Below are 26,987 nucleotides of genomic sequence, written 5' to 3'. Positions count from 1 at the left end.
CTAAGCTTTACAATGATATATGACTTCATGACATTGTGGGTTGGTTACTCTTTTTTATACTGGATCTATGTGTAAAATGGCCGAAGAAGCCGAATACTCCTCCGCCGGCCGCCTGTGTGCCGAGATCATCCAAACACCGTCCAGAAGAGTGAGTCCAGCCAGCCTCAACACAGTCTCTTCCACGCTCACCTTCCTCGCCCGAAAGGACAGGACGAGGCACGGACAGTCATCGCCGTCACCACAGTTCTACTCCCTCGCCTCCGTGGACAACTCTCAACTCAATAAGACAAGATAAGATAAGATATTCCTTTATTAGACCTGCAGTGGGGAAATGTGCAGTGTACAGCAGCAAAGGGGATAGTGCAAAAAACAAGATGCATCAGCTAACACAGTAAAAAAGAGCTAAACAAAGTGTAACAAAATATGAAACATTTAAATAGAAGGAAGTATAAAAATAGGAGCAGTATATATAGTATTGATAATAAACAGACTATTAACAAAATTGCACAAGTGGAAAATGATATTGCACAGTGAGAATGAAATGAAATTCCACCTGAAAATGTTGCACAGTATGAATTACACCTTAGTAGTATTAATGATAATGATATTGCACAGTCATTATACAGTATAGTGCAGTTATTGTCAGTTTTTGGTGTGTAAGTGTAAGTGGTCTACTGGGAGCAGTGCTGGTTGTGGAGTCTGACAGCTGCAGGAAGGAAGGACTTGCGATAGCTCTCCTTCACACACTTTGGGTGGAGCAGCCTGTCGCTGAAGGAGCTCTCCAGCGCTGAGATGGTGTCCTGCATGGGGTGGGAGTCATTCTCCATCATGGATGACAGCTTAGCCATCATCCTCCTCTCTCCCACCACCTCCACTGTGTCGAGGGGGCATCCCAGGACAGAGCTGGCCTTCCTGATCACTCTGTCTAGTCTCTTCCTCTCCACAGCCGAGATGCTGCTGCCCCAGCAGACCACTCCATAAAAAATGGCTGATGCTACCACAGTGTCATAAAAGGTCTTCAGGAGTGCCGCCTGCACTCCAAATGACCTCAGTCTCCTGAGCAGGTAGAGTCTGCTCTGGCCTTTCTTATAAAGTGCCGTTGAATTGACAGTCCAGTCCAGTTTATTGTTCAGGTGAACACCCAGGTACTTGTAAGATGTCACCATCTCAATGTCCATTCCCGGTGTCGGGGGGAGTGTGTGCGTCTGCGGAAATCCTCCACCAGCTCTTTTTTGTTTTCCCCGCGTTGAGCTGGAGGCAGTTCCGCTGGCACCAGTCCACAAAGTCCTGAGTGAGTACTCTGTACTCCCTGTCGTCCCCATCTGTGATGAGGCCGACGATTGCAGAGTCATCAGAGAACATCTGCAAATGACAGGTTGGTGAGTTGTGGGTGAAGTCTGCAGTGTAGATGGTGAAGAGGAACGGGGCCAGGACTGTTCCCTGCGGGGCCCCCGTACTGCAGAGTACCATATCGGACACACAGTCCTCTGTCCTCCCATACTGTGAACGGTTGGTGAGGTAGTCCAGTATCCAGGATGTGAGGTGAAGGTCCACTCCTGTGTTCTCCAGCTTGTCCCCCAGAAGTGCAGGCTGTATGGTGTTGAAAGCACTGGAGAAATCAAAGAACATGATTCTCAGTGCTCCCAGGCTTCTCCAGGTGAGAGAGAGCTCGGTGTTGGAGGAAGATGACGGCGTCGTTCACCCCGATGCCAGGTTGGTAGGCAAACTGTAGTGGGTCCATCGATGGGCTCACTAGGGGGCGGAGATGAGCAAGGACCAGCCGTTCCAGGGTCTTCATCCGGTGGGATGTAAGTGCCACCGGCCTGTAGCTGCTGAGGTCCTTTGGGTGCGGAGTCTTGGGCACTAGTACCACGCAGGAGGTCTTCCACAGCTGTGGCACTCTCCCCAGGCTCAGGTTGAACATGTGTACAACAATCCCACACATCTGGTCTGCGCAGGACTTCAAGAACCTGGAGCTGATGCCGTCAGGACCCGCAGCCTTCCTAGCCTTCATCTTCCTGAGCTGATTCCTCACCTGGAGTGTAACAATATTGTTTGTTTGTTTTTTTTGTTTTTTAAAGTTATTTTTTGGGGGGCATTTTCCATTTTTATTGAGAGGACAGTGGATAGAGTCTTGGAAAGGGGGGAGAGAGAGAGTGGATGCGGAAAGGGCCACAGGCCGGATTCGAACCCGGGCCGCCGCGGTCAGGACCAAGCCTTGTTACATGGGCACCCGCTCTACCAACTGAGCTAACCCAGGCGCCCTACAATATTGTTTTTATAGTTGAAACAAGGTAATAGCACAAAGGACTATTATAAAAGAATGATAATCTAACAAAAAGAAATGGAAACAAAATGTAAGTGTGTTAAGTAAAACAAACATCTTCCTGAAGATAGTTATAAACTGTACAGTACAGTATAGTACACAAAAAGGGGGATGTAGTGTTGTCAGTGTTGTGTTGTGATACGTTACTGCCACCTGCTGGAGACATACACAAACAGAAACCTGTAAAAGGTTTTGGGCAAAATAAATGTTACCGATTGGAATACCAGATGTGGGGTCCCGAGCTCTCATTCTACATTCCTTTCTCGCCATCCTAACATAACACAAAGGTGCTCAGGAAATTTGTTCTTTAAACAATCCTGCACTTCCTGTACCATTCCCTAAGGAGTTGCACATGAATCATTTCACTGTCCAACAGTGGTTATATGTATTCTTATCAACAACTGGGGGGCATTGTCAAAAGGTGTTGTAATGTACAATTTCTTCTTATTCTTCACAGTTGTTTTATGTGGAAAAATGGTTGATAATGGTTAAGTACTGTATGTTCTTGTTTTTCTTTTCATTTGTGCATTATTTAATCTGACATCCCTTACTTAATTATATGTTTGTTGCATTTATAGGCCAATGTAGTTGTTGGTGTATCTAATGGTATGCGTGTGCTCTTGGTTTATATTTAGCCATTGGAGATGGGATTTGTCCTCCATAATAAAAAATATTTAAAAAAAATAATATATCCAAAAAGTATTATGTTAATAATAATAAAAAAAATAAATCAACACGAAAATATATACTAAACGATAAATCAATAAAATACCACAAGTTTCCCAGACTAATATTGGCACATTTTGTTTGGTTTTTCTATATTGGTTGCTCTTTGACTATCAGGTTTGTCTATCAGATAAAACAAACAATATAGTGTGGAAACAAGCTGTGTAACAACTCATAATCTAATAACTGCTCAAAATGTAATAATTTAAAATGTCATAAAAGCTCATAATGTAATAATCAGTATAAACAGTAAGAGCACCATGATCGCATAACGTTTGTGCATGATGTAATATTATTATAATGTTATTACATGTAATGTTATTACATTATGAGAAAATTATAACATTATGAACTAAGCAAAAAAAAGTTTAATAATATAATAAATTCAGAGCAATAATTTTAGACTACTCTACCAGGATTGTAACTTCTGCAGTTGTTAGTGTACGATAGGCTCCGTATAAAATAGGTGAGAGGACACAGCCCTGCAGCGATTCAGTGGAAAAGCACAACATATCAGAGAGAGGGCCATTTATCTGTCAATCAGAAAATCTAAAATCTATCCTACAATGTCAGAGTGAAAATTAGACAGTCATTTATTGGCTAAAATAAATGGCTAGTGATTTTAGAGAATGTAATTAGATATGGCATACAAGTGTGGTACTCAGACGCCAATGAAGATCATAAGCAAAAAAGGACATCACTATCTTCAACCTTCAGGTAGACGGTTCTAAATGGTGATTTGCAGGCTACAGAAATTCATTCATTCCGTTGTCAATCAAAATATTAAACAGCAAAAAGTAGGTCTAATATTATATGATAGGATTTTATTGAGAACTAATTTATTGTAAATTGATTATTTATTATCTGGTATGATTATACATGGTTTTAGTATTTAAAACTACTGTCTTTTATTACCTTTTATTATTTTAAAGAACTGCTGTCTCACCCTCAACATTTGAATTTAAGCAAGTTCATGTATGCGTGTATGTATGATCTATGTTTAATGCGCGTATGTACATTGTGACTTTGGTATGTTGTGATGCAGTGGGTTGGAGCCCAGGACAAATTTCCATGCGGGACAATAAATCTTATCTTATCTTATCTTATCTTAAAATGCAGGGCTGAATTTTGTTAAAAGCAGAAGAGAAATTTAAAAACAATAAATGCATGTGTGTACCTGGGTCGTCAAGGTGTTTAAAAATCCAGTTTAAAAGGTAAAAGCACCATCAACCCCTCTTTTGTTACTATATGCAAACTGCAGAGGATCCAGTGAATCCTCAACAGCCTTAATTAAAATGAGTAAATGAGTAAAATGAGAAAGTTTGCTCCGTCCGGTGGGTGGTGCTTGGTTTTGGCTCAACTGTTTTCAATATGGCTGCCGGGTCACAAACTTTCTCCTTTTACAGTCAAACAGTAAACTAAGATATGTTTCTGAAAACATGTGAAGTGAGAAATAGGCATTACAGTAATTCATATTTGATCAGCACTGCCTAGTTGAACGTCTGATCAGAGTTGGAGCTTCGCGAGCAGTGACTGGCAGCTGCAAGAGAGACTCCTCGGCTCTGAGTGGTTGTTTTTTTTCAGGCGTGGTGGAATCTTGCAAATGTCATTAAGAGCACTAGAAGGAGGTGGCGGAACCTTATTTTTTCCCAGACTGTCTCATGTACTACTGTCAGCATATAGTGACGGTTTGAGAATATGACAAAAAGTATTGTCTATTAAAGTTACCGACTGTAGCTTTAAGATGCTGACCATGTAACAGCACCATCCCCGGTTATAGAAGGAGACCCTCGTTGCATGTCAATTTTCATAAAAAGATGCTTATATTATTATCTTATATTGGGCGAGTATTTTTATTATTCTGGTCACTCAGTTTAAATATTGAGTTTTACGCAGGCAATACAAGCAACTGAAAGCTCACAATGTGAAAGTATATTATGATAAAAAAGTTTGCTGCTGTGTTTTTGTTGTTCTTTAACTACATACTTAATACTTAATCTTTCAAAATCAACAGCTTTTAATTAGCCTGGCTCAATCTCTGGTGCACAATAATACTGACGACTACAAGGTTCTCAGTCCCCATATTGGAGTGAAAACACCTCCTGAACAGACAGAAATTTGGACATGTTGGTATCATGCTGTTCCAGTGAATACAATTTTAATTAAAAGTGAATAGGACCTGGTATAGATGACTTTGTTATGTTGACCCATATTCCATACATTGCACAATTGCTTATGACATTACAGTAATTATTCCTACCTCTAGTTAACTGCCACACCCTGTCATCTGTCTACCTTTTTAATAACAGTGCAGTCAGACATCTGTCAGTCATCAGTCACAGTAGAGAGACAGTGTATGCTTCTTTCACCACTATATCAGTTTCCCTTTTACTCAGATTTTAATAAACCACATTTTTACTCACTTCTTTTGTTGCAGATCAGTTTAAAACACAAGATAAAAAAACATTCTGATATCCAAGCAAGAGCTTTACTGAAAATGCAGAGCTGTAACTAAGACCGAATATGCAGCAGTTGGCTCACACGTCTGGAGATGTTTACAAAACGAGTTCTTCTTCTATGTTGTCCAATTCATACCTTCATTTATACATCTGTGGTTACAGTGATTCTGTACTGTATGGGTGGGTGGCTGCAGCACCATGTCATTCCCACTCTATACCTACCTATTCATGTTCTTGTGTAAACGATATCTCAAGAAAGCCTGGGGGGAATTTCTTCAAATTTGGCGCAAACATTCAACTGGACTCAAGGATGAACTGATTTTGGTGCTGCTGGTTTTGGTGGTCAAAGGTCAAGGTCACCGTGAACTCACATCCGTACCATTCCCGTGATATCTCAGGAACGCATTGAGCAAATTTCTTCAAATTTAGCAAAAACGTCCACTTGGACTCAAAGATGACCTGGCGAGATTTTGGTGGTCACAGGTCAAAGTTCAAGGTACCTGTGACCTAACGTCCGTCCCCTTCTTGTGAAAGCGATACCTCAGGAACACGTGGAGGGAATTTTATTACATCTGACGCAAACATCCACGTTGACTCAACGATTAACTAATTAGAATTTAATTATCACAGGACAAAAGTCATTGTGACTAATTAAACTATGCTGAGTAACAAACATCCTGCTATGCAACATTTTTTTCACAAGACAAATTATCTGCCCAAACTTGTGGTATGAGGACTCATCACAACTCAAGTGTCATCTTGGAGAATGTCACCTTGCTAATTGACAGTCAAGAAAGGCAGCTATCACAGGGGACAAGGTAACAATATCTAGGCCTCAACAAGTTACAGTCTCAACACTATAAAATAGTATTACAAAATAAATGTCCTAGTTATCCATACCTGGCTTTTTGGTTGAGAAATGGTGAAATAATGCAAAAAAATACCTCCTGAATCCAGCTCAGCACTATTGACTTTGTGTGCCTCATGAAACTTAATACAATGTTGTGTGCTCCTGTTTAAATGTTGTGTCTGATTTGTGCTAATTGTCCTGTTTTTCTGGTCACTTTGTATAGATATAAGGTTTAATGCTGGCAATTACAAGCAACTGACAGCCCACAATCTGTCCATTTGTTGTTCTTTAACTACATACTTGTCTTAATCAAAATCAACAGTTTTAAGTAGTCTGAATCAATCTCTGGTGCACAATAATACTGGTGACTACAAGGTTCTCAGTCCCCCTATTAGAGTGAAAACACCTCCTGAACAGACAGTAATGTGAACATGTTGGTATCATGCTGTTCCAGTGAATACAATTTTAATTAAAAGTTAATAGGGCCTGGCGTGAGGTGACCTTGTTTTGTTGTCATAAATTCCATCAGTGTACAATTGCTCATAGGACATTGGAACATTAAAGTAATTATCCCCACACCCTAATTCATTTCCAAACCCTGTCATCTATCTACTTATAAAAGCAGCGGGACAACTGTCAGTCATCAGTCACAGGGGAGAGACAGTATACACTTCTTTGACCATTAAAATTGTAAGTATCCATTTAACTCTGACTATTATTATTATTATTATTATTATTAGCAATTATTACCAATTATGTACATCTTGTGCTCATTTTAAGTCTTAAATTGGTGTTGTTGCATGACACAGGCAATTATTGATTATTGATCAAATGTGATTGATTTTGAGCATACAGTAATATTTTCAATTTTTTTGTGGGAACAATTTAATACTATTACTAATAGTAAGTACTACTACTACTAATAGTAGTAATAAAACATTAATATTATCTTTATATTTTTCAGCTGTATATTAATAAAATTGTTCTATTTCTGCTTATCCACATAGTAGCAAAATGGGCAAGCTGACTGTAACTGCAGGTAAGGCATGCTGGTCAAGTTCATGTTTCTTTAAAGGGTATCTTATCTTATCTTATCTTATCTCAAGTCGTATCTAGCCAAGCAGATTGTTTTTGTTTTGTTTACCCACAGCAAGAGTGAATATAATTTACTCTACACTCTGGATAACCAACACTGTGTGTGTTGTGTGGATTATTCAGAGTACAAAAATAAATTATATTCATCATCAATAAACTTTCCTCTTGAATTTTTTTAAATGTAAAACAAAATTACATTCACCTGCAATGTATTGGAGTGACTGCAGAAATCTCAGAGAGTAATATCTCATTAAACTAGACAAATACAATAAAACCTATCTGTAGAAGAGGAAATCTTTGGGGTTTTATAATATTTTGTAATTTGGGTGAATTTATCTGTTAAACTTTGTTTGTAACCTAATACTAACCAGTCTGTCACTTTGAAGGTCTCTGTTTGGTCATCGCCAGCTTGGGTAAGTCTTTAACATGCATTGATCATAATCAACAGTCTTACTTGCATATAAATAATGTCCTTAAATCAACAATTGTTATAAATAACGATGTCTTCAAAAACTAATTAAAGCCATCATGATTTTCTTCCAAGTCTCCGTCTCAACCGCATCCACAGCCCATTCCCCGAAGCTGGTGTGTCACTTTAACCTCGATGCTAAAAATAGAGCGCACTACGGCAGGTTCACGGTTTCAGATATCAATCCGAACCTGTGTACCCACCTGATCTTTGGCTCTGCTGACATTAACAACCTAAAGCATCTGGCCTACAACCATCAAAATGAAGAAGAACACTATTGGTCTTGTAATGCACTCAAAACCAGGTCAGTGCTTTAGCCTATACAGTGCATTTGAATGTATTCAGACTCACATTTTGTTATGTTGCAGCCTTATGCTAAAACAATTCAAATACATTTTCCCCCTCATCAATCTACACTCAATCTCTCAATGATGTTCAATTGGGTTCAAGTCCAGGCTACAAAGTCTGGGCCACTCATGGACATTCACAGAGTTAGTTGTCCCTTAGCCACTCTTGCATTATCTTGGTCGTGTGTATAGGGACATTGTCCTGTTGGAAGGCCAGCTGTAAGAAGAGCCCTGGTTGTTCTAAACTTCTTCCATTTAAGAATTATGGAGGCCACAGTGCTCTTGGGAACCTTCAATTCAGCAGATTATGTTGTAGTCTTCCCCAGATCTGTGCCTCAACAAAATCCTGTCTCTGAGCTCTGCAGGCAGTTCTTTCGACCTCATGGCTTGGTTTTTGCTCTGATAAGCATTGTCAGCTGTGAGACATTATATAGACAGGTGTGTGCCTTTCCCAATCATGTCCAATCAGTTAAAAAGTACTATAGGTGGACAACAATCAAGGTGTAGAAACAGCTCACAGCACAAGCTACATTTCAGTGTGTTAAGGGTCTGAATACTAATGTCAATGTGATAATTGTGTTTTTTTCTTTTTAATAATTTACCAAACATTTCTAAAATCCTGTTTTGGCTTTGTCATTATGAGGTGATTGAGTGAAGAATTTAGGCTGTAACAACAAAATGTGGAAAAAAGTGAAGGGGACTGACTACTTTCTGAATGCACTCTAAATATTGAGCAAATAAAGTTGAATATTGTGTTTTGTTAAACAATCATTAATGAACTTTTATGCTCCCACAGAAATACAGAGCTCAAAACAATGCTGGAGGTTGGTGGCTCGCCCTTTGACAACCTAAAGTAAGTTACTTACAAGAACATTTAGTTCTTTTTGTGTCAGCGCAAAAGTGTAAGCAGCACTTCAACAAGTTAGTATTTTCTTGACCATGAAACTTGCTTTCCCCATTCATGCTGTATTTTTATGCTTTGCACAACATGCATGGTGCATGGTTTCATACAAACGGGGTAGCAAAAGGTGAGATATTGGTATTTGATGACATAAATAAGTTAACTTCATCATTCCATCTGCACACGCAAACAAAATATGTGATGTCAATTTTTAGCAACAAAATATTAATGCAAATAAACACTTTTATAATAGTTCAGGGAGATATATTTATACCTGATACCTTCACTGCATTATGTGAAACTCAGTGAATAGCATGGTAACCAGACCATTTGCCTATGGCTGTTTATTTGTCTTTACACACATGACCTTGTGCTTTAAGTTGCTCTTTGAGTTTGTGCTATTAAACCCGAACCCTTAAATGCAGTATGTGGAGTGACTTCTTGAGAACACTGTTTTGTTCAAATGTTTACCAGATTCACTACAATGGTGGCAACAGAAGCAAACAGAAAAACGTTCATCGAATCTGTTATCAGACTACTGAGATACTATGGGTTTGATGGGCTAAACGTTGACTGGAGGTACCCTGGAAGCGCGTACAAGGATAAATTCACACTGCTGTGCAAGGTCAGATCCTGAATTTCTCTTCTGGAACAGACACTGTCAAAAATATGTCATACTGTATGTACTGTGTATGCAATTATTAGAGTTTAAATATTCAAAAGTGACTGAACCATGTTTCTGTGTTGTATAGGAGCTCAAAGAGGCCTTTTTGGCTGAGTCAAAACTAACTGGCCGTGACAGTTTAATCGTCACTGCGAGTGTCTCTGCTGTGAAAGCAACCATCGATGAAAGTTATGAAGTCGCACAGATTGCAGCGCAATTGGATTTCATTAATGTGATGACATATGACTTTGCTCACTCCTCGGGAGCTGTCACATTTCATCACAGCGGCTTATACCAGGCATCCCTACACAATGGAGCCGATATATACTTGAACGCTGTGAGTACTGGAATTCATATTTTACCTGCCTAAACACCTTTCTACCTAGAGATGTCCTTTCATCCTAATCGTTTATTTTTCACCACATTATAGGCCTTTGCAATGTCATACTGGAGTACCCAGGGAGCACCTAAATACAAGCTAAACTTGGGGATTGCGGCATTTGGGAAAACGTATGAGCTCTCCTCTGCACCCAGTCTCGGAGCATCAGTTAATGGTCCTGGTGAAGCAGGCCCATACACCAGTAAAGCCGGATTCTTGGCCTATTATGAGGTAAAACTGCAAGCTGTGAATATATTTAATTTCTATCAATAGCCTTATTATAGGCTAGCCACTTTTAACGCTGTAATAACTTTCTGTTTATTTTAACACATTAAATCTAAATGTGACATTTGACCCTTTTTTTTTCAGATTTGCCAGTTTCTTCCTGGTGCTACAATCCAGTTCATTCCTGATCAGAAAGTTCCATATGCCACTAAAGGAGATCAGTGGGTTGGATATGACAACCAAAACAGCCTTGCTTATAAGGTAATCATCTGTTTAATTCAAACTCCTGCTCAGTAATTCCTTTCCAAATGACTGGTTGTACACAAATCTGGTTAAATAGATATTTTGTAAACATGACTTCAGCTGCTGAAGTGTTTTGTTCTTCATCCTCTCAGGTCAAATACATTAAAGACAACGGCTTTGGAGGTGCCTTTCTCACGTCTTTGGACCTGGATGACTTTAGTGGATATTTCTGTAAGCATGGCAACTACCCCTTCACCAGCCACCTGCATTCTCTCCTGATTCCAGGTAACCAAAATGCTAAATGTTTATCCTGTCATGGGGTGGTGGTCATCTTTAATGTAATCACCCTTCATTTACATTATTACATTTTAATATGTAGAGTGTAAATGTGTACTCTTTCTATTAAGAAATCTCAGCAATTGACACAATATCTCATTCTTTTAGGTTTTCCTAACCTCTGTATTGGTAAGGCAAATGGGCTCTACTCCAACCCTCTTGATCCAAGCACTTATTACAACTGTTGGGATGGAGCAGGCCACATCCAAAAATGCCCAGCAGATTTGGTCTTTACACAATACAGTCAAAGCTGTGAACATCCAACAACCACCTCCACTGAAAACCCCTGTTATGGTAGGCTATATGGGCTCTACCCCCACCCTCATTACCCACATTGTTATTACAACTGTGGTCATGGAATAGCCCACCTCCAATGTTGCCCAGCAAATTTGGTCTTTAAAAGTTCCTGTCAATGCTGTGACTATGACACAACCACCTACAATGCAAACACCTGTTTTGGAAAGAACAATGTACTCGTCCCTAACCCACAAGACCCATATTCTTATTATAAATGTATGACTGGATATGCCCACCTCCTATATTGCCCATCATATTCAGTCTTTAAAACATCTTTGTGTGTCTATCCCACACCCATTGCAAACCCCTGTCATGGAAAGCCAAGTGGGGTCTACGCAAACCATAATGACCCATATTCTTTTTATCACTGTGATCATGGAATAACCTACCACAAATACTGTCCAACATATTCGGTCTTTAAACAATCCTGCCGTTGCTGTGCCCATCCCACAACCACCCACACTGGAATCCCCTGTAATAAATTGAGCAATGGGCTCTTACCTTACCCTGGGGACAACCATTGCTTTTACCACTGTTCTAATGGAATAGCCTACAAGAAACGGTGTCCTGCAAATTTGGTCTTTAATCCATCTTGCCATTGCTGTGACTATCCCACATCCACCCCCACTGTAAACCCCTGTATTGGAGTGAGCAATGGGTACTACGCCTACACACCTGACCCACATTGTTTTTACAAATGTGCTAGTGGAAATCACCACTTCCTAGTATGCCCAAAAAATTATGTCTATAAACATTCCAGCCATTGCTGTGTCTATGGCATAACCGGCCCCACTGGAAACCCTTGTCATAATAAGGCCTATGGGTACTTCCCCTTCCAATATGACCCACATTATTATTACAACTGTGCTCATGGAATAGCCTACCTCCAAAAATGCGCAGCAAATTTGGTCTGGGATTCATCTTGTACTTGCTGTAACTACCCCCCATCTACAAACACTGGATTTTGTTATGGAAAGCCAAGTGGGCACTACGCCCACCCTAGTGACCCACATGCTTTTTACCAATGTGATCATGGAATAACCCACCTAAAATATTGCTCAGACACGTTGGTCTGGGATTCATCCTGTACTTGCTGTAACCATCCCCCAGCAACAGGACCCTGTAGTGGAAAGGGAAATGGGCTCTACTACAACCCTTACGGCGCAAGCTATTATTACAACTGTTGGAATGGACATCACTACGCCCAAAAATGCCCAGGAAACTTGGTCTTCACACAATACCTTCAAAGCTGTGGACATCCCACAACCACGCCCCCTGCAAACCCCTGTCATGGAAAGGCACATGGGCTCTACCCCAACCCACATGACCCACATTGTTTTTACAACTGTGGTCATGGAATAGCCCACCCCCAATGTTGCCCAGCAAATTTGGTCTTTAAAAGTTCCTGTCAATGCTGTGACTATCACACAACCACCTACAATGCAAACCCCTGTTCTGGAAAGCACAATGTACTCGTCCCTAACCCACAAGACCCATATTCTTATTATAAATGTATTTATACAAATGCCCACCTCCTATATTGCCCATCATATTCAATCTTTAAAACATCTCTCTGTGTCGATCCCACACCAATTGCAAACCCCTGTCATGGAAAGTCAAATGGGTTCTACGCAAACTTTCATGACGCAAGTTCTTATTATTACTGTGATCATGGAATATCCCACAAAAAATACTGTGCTTCAGGTTCGGTCTTTAAACACACCTGCCATTGCTGTGCCCGTCCCACAACCACCCCCACTGGAATCCCCTGTAATGGACTGATCCATGGGCTCTTACCTTACCCTGGGGACAACCATTGGTTTTACCACTGTTCTAATGGAATAGCCTACAAGAAACAGTGTCCTGCAAATTTGATCTTTAATCCATCCTCCCATGTCTGTGACTATCCCACATCCACCCCCACTGGAAACCCCTGTAATGGAGTGAGCAATGGGTACTACCCCTACCAGCAGCATTCACGTCTGTTTTACCACTGTGTTGGGGGAAATCACATGATGGTATCCTGCCCAACAACTTATTACTTTAAACATAGCACCCATTGCTGTGTCTATGGCCCTTGAAAACCCTGTAATGGAAAAAGAGAAATGGGCTCTACCCCAACCTTTATGACCCACATTCGTATTACAACTGTGGTAATGGAATAGCCCACCTCCAACAATGCCCAACACATTTGGTCTTTAAACAATCCTGCACTTGCTGTAACCAGTCTTTAAGGAGTTGCACATAAATCATTTCACTGTCTAAAAGGGGTTATATGTATTCTTATATAAATGGGGGGCATTGTCAAAAGCTGTTATAGGTACAATTTCTTCTGATTCTTCACAGTTGTTATATGTGGAAAAAATATAGATAATGGTTAAGTACTGTATGTTCTTGGGGTTTTTTTCTTGCATAATTTAATCTGACATCCCTTACTTAATTATATGGTTGTTGCATATATAGGCCTATGTAATTGTTGGTGTATCTAATGGCATGGGTGTGTTCTTGGTGGTTGATATTTAGCTAATGGTGATTGGATTTGTCTTCCATAATGACACAGATGTTACATATTGCATAAACAGTATTTATGTGCTGTGTGTCTAAATGTAAACAAAAAAAATTACGTGAATAATAATGAAATAATGAATCAATAAAATACCACAAGTTTCAGAGACTAATATTGGCGCATTGTGTTTGGTTTTGTTCTATGCTTGGTTGTTCTATGTTTGTTGCTCTTTGTCTATCAGGTTTTTGTGAGATAAAAGACACAATATAGTGTGGAAACAAGCAGTGTAGTAACTCATAATGTAGTAACTGTGCATAATGTAATCATTTAAATGTAATAAAAGCTCATAATGTAATAATCAGCATATGATGTAAGAACACCATGAGCACATATCATTTGTGCATGTCATAAGTTATTACATCATGAGAAAATTATGACATTATAAACTAAGGGCATAGTGTAATAATTAAAAAGATAAAAAAGATTACTCTCCTTGTCTTCTTAAAGTATAGGAGCCCTTCTAGTTTTACATGACAAGTAAATTAAGGCCTTAACCTCAACTGAACTTATCTATTTGGTCTAGAGGACATTATGATCAAACAGTTCCAAATTGATGAAGCCTCTTCGATGTGTGACAAAATTCAGGGCTACAAGATATCCAGATGAGAACCTTCACAGAGATGATGCTGAATTTAATACACTGGGTGATTCTTAGCATGTAAAATATTTTTTTCATACATAAGTAAACCAATTACCGCAAGTGGAAAACCATCCTCACAAAGGAGCATTGCTGCTCTACAAGTACACAGAACAATAGGCCTATCAGAGAACAGAAAAGCATCCTCACGAGGAAGCATTTCTGCTTTGCGTTCACAAATGCGGTGCGGCGAGCACTGGGCTGTGAGGAGCGCTCACTCGACCCTCCCTACCCGCTTGCAACTGCTCAGCACTCGCTCGCTCGATGACTTTTGAGACTTTGGAGACGGGGATGGAATATACAGTGGTTGATGTCTCCACTCCTTTGATTGGTCACTTTCAATACTGACCATGACCTTTGATTGACTATTTGTTTTCTTATAGCTAATCGTTTGTTTCTTATATAGCTAATGGTAGGTTAGAACCTAGCCTGACTAGTGGGGCTACAAACAAAGCGGAAACTTCCAGAGCTGAGAAATGAAGCCAACGTGGAAGTGCCAAGATCTACAGTTCTTCAAATGACCATTTGAAGCTGGCTCCAAAAGCGAGTCAATCCCCATAGACCTCCATGTCAAAATGCCCAACTTTACAGAAGAAATAAACATGTTTACAGCCTGGTACAAAAATGGTTTTAGTCACTATAGCTAATTTCCCTGTTCATGACAACTGTACGGGGGGACCTTATATTACATTAAAATTATTACATTATGCACAGTTATTACATTATGATTTGGTAAAAGCTGCCTAACTGCCACTAATGGAAAAGCCATTCAAATTAAGGTATGAATTAAAACAGCTATTCTCATCCAGTGGGCGATCCACTGTAGAAGGACTGCCAAATGGTTCGATTCAATTTTAAAAAATGTTTTGGTAATTAACAAAGGAGGTCATTTTTATATCTAAATGTGCTCAAGAATCAAAAAACGTCAAATTAAAATGCATAATTTCAATGACTTGTTACATTTGAATATCACCATGACGCATCATCAGGTAGAGACAAATGTGTTCTGCCACTGTTAGCTACTTAACGTTCCGTCAGATTCAGGAACACAAAATGGATTGTTTTTTCAAACGAAAAAGTGATGTAGGAAACAACACTGTGCCAATAATAGCTCCAAAGTGTGTGGTGAGGAAATATGACCCTACATGCATTCATTTTGGATTCACAATGGCAGGCGGTAAAGGGTGAGGGTTAGCAGCAGGGTCGGCTTAAGGCATAGGCCATATAAGCGGTCACCTAGAGCGCCACCTTATGGGGGGTGCTGGTTGCCCTCCAAAAAAAATAATAATAATAAGTTAAAGGGACTGTTTGTAACTTCTTACACGTATAAATCATCCACGCGCTCGCATATGCGCGCACGCGTGTGGCTACGCTGATCAGACAAGACTCCAACACAAACTACACGGAAGCACCAAAACCGCAAAGTTATATCTAGTGAAGCCCGTCTTGCGAAACAGTGTTGGCCGCGGTCGGAGACCGTAGCTTTGGTCTCCAGGGCCGGAGTCTCTGCTGTACTCTGCTCCTCGTGCAAAAGCACGAGCCCAACGCTGACTTTCATTGACTTCATGGTTAACAAACAATTCTGATTCTTACAAACAGTCCCTTTAAAAAAACGTTTTCATCTGCTTTTTTCCTGTCTTTTTCAAGAGCATGGTCTTTCAATTTGAGAGCATGACTTATTGGCCTTGTTCAGACCTGGTATTCACATGCGTCCTCAGTGATCGGATCACATGTGGACAGCTCTAAGTACAGGTGTGAACGCACTCAAGACGCACATTCAGAGGTGGTCTGAGCCACATACGGCCACATTCTTTTAGCAGTGTGTACGCGAATGTGTCCTTGGGATCCGTTGGGTCTCTGCACTCCTCAGGTGAAGTATTGTAAAACTGCTTTCGAATCAGCATTGCTAAAATAGATAATTAAACTATTCTGAGTAACAACCATCCTGCTATGCAACATTTTTTTTCACAAGACAAATTATCTGCCCAAACTTGTGGTATGAGGACTGATCATAACTCAAGTGTTTATCTAGGTTAATACCCGTTTTTGGTTGGGTGCCGACAACATCAGTGGCTGTTGCCTATACATCTTAAAAACAAAAAAACACCAGCTCTGTGGGACATCCAAATAATCGTTCCAATACTTTTAAGTAAACCCACAAACTGGCCCCAACTAGATTCGTAGTGGCACTGATGAACACACCACAGAATATAAAACTGACCTTCTGATGAAAGACGATGCTAATTGACATTCAAGAAAAGCAGCTGTCACAGGGACGAGGAGAAACTCATTGTTGAGGTAACAATATATATACCTGGCTTTTCGGGTGAGAAATGGTGAAATAATGCAATAAAACAAATAAAAACACTCCTGAATCCAGTGCAGCACTCGATATTGACTTTGTGTGCCCCATTAAACTTAAAGTGGCAGTAGGCAGAATATTTTGAGCATCATTGGGCAAACATTCCATAATAACCTTTCAGCATATTGTAATTCAAGTGTTCTGAGAGAAAACTAGACTTCTGCATCCCATCATGTTTTCAGGCTTTAGAAAATCTAGCCTGTGACGGAAGACTTTGACCAATCACAGGTTATTTCATTGAGAGAGCGTTCCTATTGGCTGTGCTCCGGCCATGTGACCAGAACTTGGTGTTCCTTCACCAGATTTAACAATGGCGGCGGCGTCACCAATTTTCTAATTTTACAGCTAAACCGTACACTACAAGATGATTCTGAAAACATTTGAGGAGAGAAATAGGCATTAACGTAACATAATATCGATTCATATTTGATCAGCGCTGCCTAGTTTGACCGCTTGGTCGGAGTTTGCGAGTGATGACAGCCGGCTCTCATAGACGGCAGCTGGACATTGGACCTCTGATCAGCTCTTACTGCTTGTTTTCCTCCAGTATGTGAAATCTTGCAGATGCTGTTAGGAACACCGGAGGACACAGAGGCACATGATTTTTTTCAGGTTACCTGTTTCATGTACTACTGTCAGGATATAGCGACCGTTTTATAAAAATAACTTTTTTTAATCATATTTGCTCCAATCTCGCCTACTTTAGCTTTAATACTATGTTGTGTGGTCCTGTTTAAAGGTCGTGTCTGATTTGTCTTTTTACCGGTCATTTTGTATAGATATAATGTTTTATGCTGGGAATTACAAGCAACTGACAGCTTGTTGTTCTTTACCCACATGCTCAGCTTAATCAAAATCAACAGTTTTAAGTAGTCTGAATCAATCTCTGGTGCACAATAATACTGGTGACTACAAGGTTCTCAGTCCCCCTATTAGAGTGAAAACACCTCCTGAACAGACAGTAATGTGAACATGTTGGTATCATGCTGTTCCAGTGAATACAATTATAATTAAAAGTTAATATGGCCTGGCGTGAGATGACCTTGTTTTGTTGTCCCAGATGTACAATTGCTCATAGGACATTGGAACATTACAGTAATTATCCCCACACCCTAATTAATTGCCAAACCCTGTCATCTATCTACTTATAAAAGCAGCCGGACAACTGTCAGTCATCAGTCACAGGGGAGAGACAGTATACGCTTCTTTGACCATTACAATTGTAAGTATCCCTTTTACTCTTGCTGATATTGATATACTGACTCCATCTCTTAAGTTCGCTAGTTCGCAACTGTATATTAATCAAATTCTTCTATTTCTGTTTATCCACGTAGTAGCAAAATGGGCAAGCTCACTGTAACTGCAGGTAAGGCATGCTGGTCAAGTACATATTTCCTTAAAGGGTATCTTATCTTATCTTACCTCAAGTCGTATCTAGCCAAGCAGATTGTTTTTGTTTTGTTTACCCACAGTGAGAGTGAATATAATTTACTCCACGCTCTGGACAACCAACACTGTATGTATTGTGTGGATTATCCAGAGTATAAAATAAATTATTCATCATCAATAAACTTTCCTCGAATTTTCATTGAATTGAATTTTTAAAATGGAAAACAAAATTCCATTCACCTGCAATCTGTAATGCTACAGACCAGTAGAAGAGAAAACCTGTGGGGTTTTATATTTTGTAATTTGGGTGAACTTATCTGTTAAACTTTGTTTTCAACATAACACTAAACAGTCTGTCACTTTGAAGGTCTCTGTTTGGTCATCGCCACCTTGGGTAAGTTTTTAACATGCATTGATCATAATCAACAGTCTTACTTGCAGATAAATAATGTCCCTAAATCAAAAATTGTTATAAATAATGATGTCTTCAACAACTAATTAAAGCCATCATGATTTTCTTCCAAGTCTCAGTCTCAACCGCATCCAAAGCCCATTCCTTGAGGCTGGTGTGTCACTTTAACCTCAATGCTAAAAATAGACCGACCTACGGGAAGTTCACGGTTTCAGATATCAATCCGAACCTGTGTACCCACCTGATCTTTGCCTCTGCTGACATTAACAACCTAAATCATCTGGCCTACAACCATCAAAATGACGAAGAACACTATTGGTCCTGTAATGGACTCAAAGCCAGGTCAGTGCTTTAGCCTATACAGTGCATTCGAATGTGTTCAGACCCACATTTTGTTATGTTGCAGCCTTATGCTAAAACAATTCAATACATTTTCCCCCTCATCAATCTATACTCAATACTCCTATAATGAAAAGGCGAAAAAAGGATTTTAGAATTTTAAGGAAGTTTACCAAAAAGAAAAAACTGAAATATTACATAGACGTAAGTATTCAGACCCTTTACTCAGTACTTACTTGAAACACCTTCGGCAGCAATTACAGACTTGAGTATTCTATGACACGACAGGCTTTGCACACCAGGATTTGGGGATTTCCTGCCATTCTTCTCTGTAGATCCTCTCAAGATCTGTCAGGTTGGATGTGTACCTTAAGTGGACGGCCATTTTCAGGTCTCTCAGTGATGTTCAGATGGGTTCAAGTCCGGGCTACAAAGTCTGGGCCACTCATGGACATTCACAGAGTTAGTTGTCCGTTAGCCACTCTTGCATTGTCTTGGTCGTGTGTAAAGGGACATTGTCCTGTTGGAAGACCAGCTGTAGGAAGAGCCCTGGTCACCGACCCGGGTGATTTATACGTGTAAGAAGTTACAAACAGTACCTTTAATAATTTACCAAACATTTCTAAAATCCTTGTCATTATGAGGTGATTGAGTGTAGATTGACGAGGGGACCAATTTAGGCTGTAACAACAAAATGGGGAAAAAAGTGAAGGGGACTGACTACTTTCTGAATGCTCTGTAAATATTGAGCAAATAAAGTTGAATATTGTGTTTCGTTAAACAATCATTAATGAACCTTTATGCTCCCACAGAAATCCAAAGCTCAAAACCCTGCTGGCGGTTGGTGGCTCGACCTTCCACACACAAAAGTAAGTTACTTGCAAGAACATTTAGTTATTTTTGTGTCAGCGCAAAAGTGTAAGCAGCACTTCAACATGTTAGTATTTTCTTGACCATGAAACTTGCTTTCCCCATTCATGCTGTATTTTTATGCTTTGCACAACATGCATGGTGCATGGTTTCATACAAATGGGGTAGCAAAAGGTGAGATGTTGGTATTCGATGACATAAATAAGTTAATTTCATCATTCCATCTGCACATGCAAACAAAATATGTGATGTCAATTTTTAGCAACAATATATTAATGCAAATAAACACTTTTATCATAGTTCAGGGACATATATTTATACCTGATACCTTCACTGCATTATGTGAAACCGACAGCAAGTTGCTGGGAAATAATCACACAAGTATGTGCATATAACAGTGGTCAGTAGTCTTGGTATCTGCAAACATCAAATAGATTTGTGTTTGTAAGATTAAACTTAACATATTTTCATTTTTATTTTCTTTATTTCACAAAATAACCCTAAAAAAGAAATGTTGAAATTAAATTCATTTCTTTATGTTGCAAACCATTTGGTGTCTTCATTAAATCTAGTGAAAACTGAATGCAACTCAATGAATCACTGAAGGCCCATAGAAAAACAAATTAACATGCATTTTTATTCCACTCCTACAGTTTTACTTTTACTACTTTACTGATACAAGATGTATTTTAACTCAGTGAATAGCATGTTAACCAGACCATTTGCCTATGGCTGTTTATTTGTCTTTACACACATGACCTTGTGCTTTATGTTGCTCTTTGAGTTTGTGCTATTAAACCCGAACCCTTAAATGCAGTATGTGGAGTGACTTCTTGAGAACACTGTTTTGTTCAAATGTTTACCAGATTCACTACAATGGTGGCAACAGAAGCAAACAGAAAAACGTTCATCGAATCTGTTATCAGACTACTGAGATACTATGGGTTTGATGGGCTAAACGTTGACTGGAGGTACCCTGGAAGCGCATACAAGCAGAAATTCACACTGCTGTGCAAGGTCAGATACTGAATTTCTCTTCTGGAACAGACACTGTCAAAAATATGTCATACTGTATATACTGTGTATGTAATTATTAGAGTTTAAATATTCAAAGTTGACTGAACCATGTTTCTGTGTTGTATAGGAGCTCAAAGAGGCCTTTTTGGCTGAGTCAAAACTAACTGGCCGTGACAGTTTAATCGTCACTGCGAGTGTCTCTGCTATGAAAGCAACCATCGATGCATGTTATGAAGTCACAGAGATTGCCAAGTAAAACAAATTGAATGTAATTCTTGACATTATACCCATCATTAGCTGTTTTCATTTTATAGTGAACGTGATCTCCTCTGCATTTTATCAGGCACTTGGATTTCATTAATGTCATGACATATGACTTTCATGACTCCTCGGGACGTTTCACAAGACATCACACCCCCTTATACAAGGGATTCCAAGACAATGGAGACAATATATACTTGAACGCTGTGAGTACTGGAATTCATATTTTACCTGCCTAAACACCTTTCTACCTAGAGATGTCCTTTCATCCTAATCGTTTATTTTTCACCACATTATAGGCTTATGCCATGTGGTACTGGAAGAACAGGGGAGCACCTAAATACAAGCTAAACTTGGGGATTGCGTTACATGGGAACACTTTTGCGCTCTCCTCTACATCCAGTCATCTTGGAGCATCAGTTAATGGTCCTGGTAAAGGAGGCTCATACACCAATACAGCCGGATTATTGGCCTATTATGAGGTAAAACTGCAAGCTGTGAATATATTTAATTTCTATCAATAGCCTTATTATAGGCTAGCCACTTTTATCGATGTAATAACTTTCTGTTTATTTTAACACATTAAATCTAAAAGTGACATTTGACCCTTCTTTTCAGATTTGCCATTTTCTTCCTGGTGCTACAGTCCAGTTCATTCCTGATCAGAAAGTTCCATATGCCACTAAAGGAGATCAGTGGGTTGGATATGACAACAACTACAGCCTTGTTCATAAGGTAATCATCTGTTTAATTCAAACTCCTGCTCAGTAATTCCTTTCCAATTGACTGGTTGTACACAAATCTGGTTGAATAGATATTTTGTCACCATGACTTCAGCTGCTGAAGTGTTTTGTTCTTCATCCTTTCAGGTCAAATTTATTAAAAACAACGGCTTTGGAGGTGCCTTTCTCACGTCTTTGGACCTGGATGACTTTAGTGGATATTTCTGTAAGCAGGGCAACTACCCCTTCACCAGCCACCTGCATTCTCTCCTGATTCCAGGTAACCAAAATGCAAAATGTTTATCCTGTCATGGGGTGGTGGTCATCTTTAATGTAATCACCTTTTATTTACATTATAATATTTTAATATGTAGAGTGCAAATGTGTACTCTTTCTGTTAAGACATCTCAGCAGTTATGCTCAGTGGTATGGAAATATGGAAAAAATATGATGTTATGATCAAATCGGCAATTGACACAATATCTCACTCTTTCAGGTTTTCCTAACCTCTGTACTGGAAAGGCAAATGGGCTCTACCCCAACTCTCTTGATTCAAGCACTTATTACAACTGTTGGGATGGAGCAGGCCACATCCAAAAATGCCCAGGAGATTTGGTCTTTAGACAATACAGTCAAAGCTGTGACTACCCAACAACCACCACCACTGAAAACCCCTGTTATGGAAGGCTATATGGGCTCTACCCCCACCCTCGTGACCCACATTGTTATTACAACTGTGGTCATGGAATAGCCCACCTCCAATGTTGCCCAGCAAATTTGGTCTTTAGAAGTTCCTGTCAATGCTGTGACTATCACACAACCACCCACACTGGAAAACCCTGTTTTGGAAAGCCAGATGGAATCATCCCCAACCCAAATAACAAATATTCTTTTTTTAAATGTGTTAATGGAAATGCCCACCTCCTATCATGCCCATCATATTCAATCTTTAAAACATCTTGTGTCTATCCCACACCCATTGCAAACCCCTGTGATGGAAAGCCAAGTGGGGTCTACCCAAACCATTATAACGCACATTCTTTTTACATCTGTGATCATGGAAAACCCAACCTCATATACTGTCCAAAAAATTTGGTCTTTAAACAATCCTGCCGTTGCTGTGCCCATCCCACCACCACCCACACTGGAATCCCCTGTAATAAATTGAGCAATGGGCTCTTACCTTACCCTGGGGACAACCATTGCTTTTACCACTGTTCTAATGGAATAGCCTACAAGAAACGGTGTCCTGCAAATTTGGTCTTTAATCCATCTTGCCATTGCTGTGACTATCCCACACCCACACCCACTGGAAACCCCTGTAATGGAGTGAGCAATGGGTACCACCCCTACACACCTGACCCACATTGTTTTTACAAATGTGCTAGTGGAAATTCCCACCTCCTATTTTGCCCAACAAACTTTGTCTATAAACATTCCAACAATTACTGTGTCTATGGCATAACCGGCCCCACTGGAAACCCTTGTCATAATAAGGCAAGTGGGCACTTAACCTACCCATATGACCCACATTATTTTTACAACTGTGCTCATGGAATAGCCTACCTCCAAAAATGTGCAGCAAATTTGGTCTGGGATTCATCTTGTACTTGCTGTAACTATCCCCCATCTACAAACACTGGATTTTGTTATGGAAAGGCAAATGGGCTCTTCCCCAACCCTTCTAGCTCACATTCTTTTTACCACTGTGATAATGGAAGAACCCATCTAAAACAATGCCCAGCATCTTTGGTCTTTGATTCATCCTGTACTTGCTGTAACCACTTCACATACATTGGCTACACTGGACCCTGTACTGGAAAGGCAAATGGGCTCTACCCCAACCCTTACGGCCCAAGCTATTATTACAATTGTTGGAATGGACGACACTACTCCCAAAAATGCCCAGGAAAGTTGGTCTTTAGACAATACTGTCAATGCTGTGACTTTCCCACAACCACGCCCCCTGCAAACCCCTGTCATGGAAAGGCCCATGGGCTCTACCCCAACCCTCAAGACCCACATTGTTATTACAACTGTGGTAATGGAATAGCCCACCTCCAATGTTGCCAAGCAAATTTGGTCTTTAGAAGTTCCTGTCAATGCTGTGACTATCCCACAACCACCTACAATGCAAACCCCTGTTTTGGAAAGCCAGATGGAATCATCAGAAACCCACAAAACCAATATTCATTTTTTAAATGTATTAATGGACATGCCCACCTCCTATCATGCCCATCATATGCAATCTTTAAAACATCCTGTGTCTATCCCACACCCATTGTAAGCCCCTGTTTTGGAAAGCAAAGTGGGGTCTACCCAAACCATTATAACGTGCATTCTTTTTACATCTGTGATCATGGAAAAGCCCACTCCATAAACTGTCCTAAAGGTTTGGTCTTTAAACAATCCTGCCGTTGCTGTGCCCATCCCACAACCACCCCCACTGGAATCCCCTGTAATGGACTGATCCATGGGCTCTTACCTTACCCTGGGGACAACCATTTTTTTTACCACTGTTCTAATGGAATAGCCTACAAGAAACAGTGTCCTGCAAATTTGGTCTTTAAACCATCCTGCCATTGCTGTGACTATCCCACACCCACCCCCACTGGAAACCCCTGTAATGGAATGAGCAATGGGTACTACCCTTACCTTTCGAACTCAAGTTTGTTTTACCATTGTGTTGATGGAGTTTCCCAAATCTTACAATGCCCATCAAAATATTACTATCAACATAGACAACATTGCTGTGTACATTAAGGCCCTTGAAAACCCTGTGATGGAAAGATAAATTGTTTCTACCACAACCTTCATGACCCACATTCTTATTACAACTGTGGTAATGGATCGTCCACCTCTTTGAATCATTTAATCTGACATCCCTTACTTAATTATATGGTTGTTGCATATATAGGCCTATGTAATTGTTGGTGTATCTAATGGTATGGGTGTGTTCTTGGTGGGTGATATTTAGCTATTGGTGATTGGATTTGACTTCTATAATGACACAGATGTTACATATTGCATATACAGTATTTATGTGCTGTGTTTTCTAAATGTAAACAAAAAAAAACAATTACACTCATAATAATGAAATATTAAATCAATAAAATACTTGAAATTTCCCAGACTAATATTGGCACATTTTGTTTGGTTTTGTTCTATGTTTGGTTGTTCTATATTGGTTGCTCTTTGTCTATCAGGTGTTTGTGAGATACAAGAAACAATATAGTGTGGAAACAAGCTGTGTAACAACTCATAATCTAATAACTGCTCAAAATTTTATAATTTAAATGTAATAAAATCTCATAATGTAATTATCAGTATATACAGTGAGAGCACCATGATTGCATAATGTTTGTGCATGATGTAATGTAATTATAATGTTATTACATGTAATGTTAATTAATCATGAGAAAATTATAACATTATGAACTAAGCAAAAAAAAGTTTAATAATATGATAAATTCAGAGCAATGGGACTAATAATTTTAAAAAAGAGTACTCCACCAGGTTTGGAACTTCTGCAGTTGTTAGTCTACGATAGGCTCCGTATAAAATAGGTGAGAGGACACAGTCCTGCAGTGATTCAGTGGAAAAGCACAACATATCAGAGAGAGGGACATTTATTTGTCAACCAGAAAATCTAAAATCCATCCAACAATGTCAGAGTTCAAATTAATTTCCAAATTTCCATGCGGAACAATAAATCTTATCTTATCTTATCTTATCTTATCTTAAAATGCAGGGCTGAATTTTGTTAAAAGCAGAAGAGAAAATTAAAAACAATAAATGCATGTGTGTACCTGGGTCGTCAAGGTGTTAAAAAATCCAGTTAAGAAGGTTACAGCACCATCAACCCCTCTTTTGTTACGATATGCAAACTGCAGAGGATCCAGTGAATCCTCAACAGCCTTAATTAAAATGAGTAAATGAGTAAAATGAGAAAGCTTGCTCCTTTCGGTGGGTGGTGCTTGGTTTTGGCTCAACTATTTTCAATATGGCTGCTGGGTCACAAACTTTCTCCTTTTACAGTCAAACAGTAAACTAAGATATGTTTCTGAAAACATGTGAGGTGAGAAATAGGCATTACAGTAACCAAATCTTGATTCATATTTGATCAGCACTGCCTAGTTGAACGTCTGATCAGAGTTGGAGCTTCGCGAGCAGTGACTGGCAGCTGCAAGAGAGAGTCCTCGGCTCTGAGTGGTTGTTTTTTTTCAGGCGTGGTGGAATCTTGCAAATGTCATTAAGAGCACTAGAAGGAGGTGGTGGAACCTGATTTTTTCACAGACTGTCTCATGTACTACTGTCAGCATATAGTGACGGTTTGAGAATATGACAAAAAGTATTGTCTATTAAAGTTACCGACTGTCATTTTAAGATGCTGACCATGTAACCGCACCATCCCCGGTTATGGAAGGAGACCCTCGTTGCATGTCATTTCACCTCTCTGCGCTAATTTCCAGAAAAAAATGCTTATCAGTGCATTGCTATTATCTTATATTGGGCGAGTATTTTTTAGAATTCTGGTCACTCAGTTTAAATATCGAGTTTTACACAGGCAATACAAGCAACTGACAGCTCACAATATGAAAGTATATTATGATAAAAAAGTTTGCTGCTGTCCTTTTGTTGTTCTTTAACTACATACTTTATACTTAATCTTCCAAAATCAACAGCTTTTAGGTAGTCTGAATCAATCTCTGGTGCACAATAATACGTCAGTATTACTACAAAGTTCTCAGTCCCCCTATTGGAGTGAAAACACCTTCTTAACAGACAGATATTTGAACGTGTTGGTATCATGCTGTTCCAGTGAACACAATTTTAGTTCAAAGTGAATAGGACCTGGCATAGATGACATTGTTATGTTGACCCAGATTCCATACATTGTACAATTGCTTATGGGACATTGAACATTGCAGTAATTATTCCAACCTATAGTTAACTGCCACACCCTGTCATCTGTCTAACTTTTTAATAAAAGTGCAGTCAGACATCTGTCAGTCATCAGTCACAGTTTATGATTCTTTCACCATTCTATTAGTATCCCTTTTACGCTGATCATAAAAAAATACATTTCCACTCA

At 39.5% G+C, this 26,987-nt stretch overlaps 1 protein-coding gene across 1 annotated transcript; it reads left to right on the top strand.

Moving 5' to 3' along the window:
* The first annotated feature begins 6,970 nt into the window (after positions 1–6,970).
* Positions 6,971–22,643, top strand: LOC141771970 (chitinase-3-like protein 1). The gene is made up of 12 exons (XM_074642521.1): positions 6,971–7,051; positions 7,369–7,400; positions 7,843–7,869; positions 8,001–8,229; positions 19,835–19,891; positions 20,759–20,909; positions 21,037–21,161; positions 21,253–21,376; positions 21,470–21,652; positions 21,789–21,905; positions 22,040–22,172; positions 22,450–22,643. Exons 2-12 carry the CDS (start codon positions 7,376–7,378, stop codon positions 22,641–22,643), a joined length of 1,365 nt encoding a protein of 454 aa, XP_074498622.1. The 5' UTR covers positions 6,971–7,051; positions 7,369–7,375.
* Positions 22,644–26,987: the final 4,344 nt, after the last annotated feature.

The sequence above is a fragment of the Sebastes fasciatus genome, chromosome 8 (assembly GCF_043250625.1).
Source record: "Sebastes fasciatus isolate fSebFas1 chromosome 8, fSebFas1.pri, whole genome shotgun sequence".
Lineage (NCBI taxonomy): Eukaryota > Metazoa > Chordata > Actinopteri > Perciformes > Sebastidae > Sebastes > Sebastes fasciatus.
Note: the sequence above shows the minus strand (reverse complement) of the source record. Positions and strands in the feature narration are given on the sequence as shown.

Coding starts and splice junctions, on each gene's coding strand:
- LOC141771970 (XM_074642521.1), top strand. CDS start 7,376: ATGGGCAAGCTGACTGTAACTGCAG. Junction 8,230..19,834: donor TGTAATGCACTCAAAACCAG/GTCAGTGCTTTA, acceptor ATGCTCCCACAG/AAATCCAAAGCTCAAAACCC. Junction 21,906..22,039: donor ACTACAGCCTTGTTCATAAG/GTAATCATCTGT, acceptor TCATCCTTTCAG/GTCAAATTTATTAAAAACAA.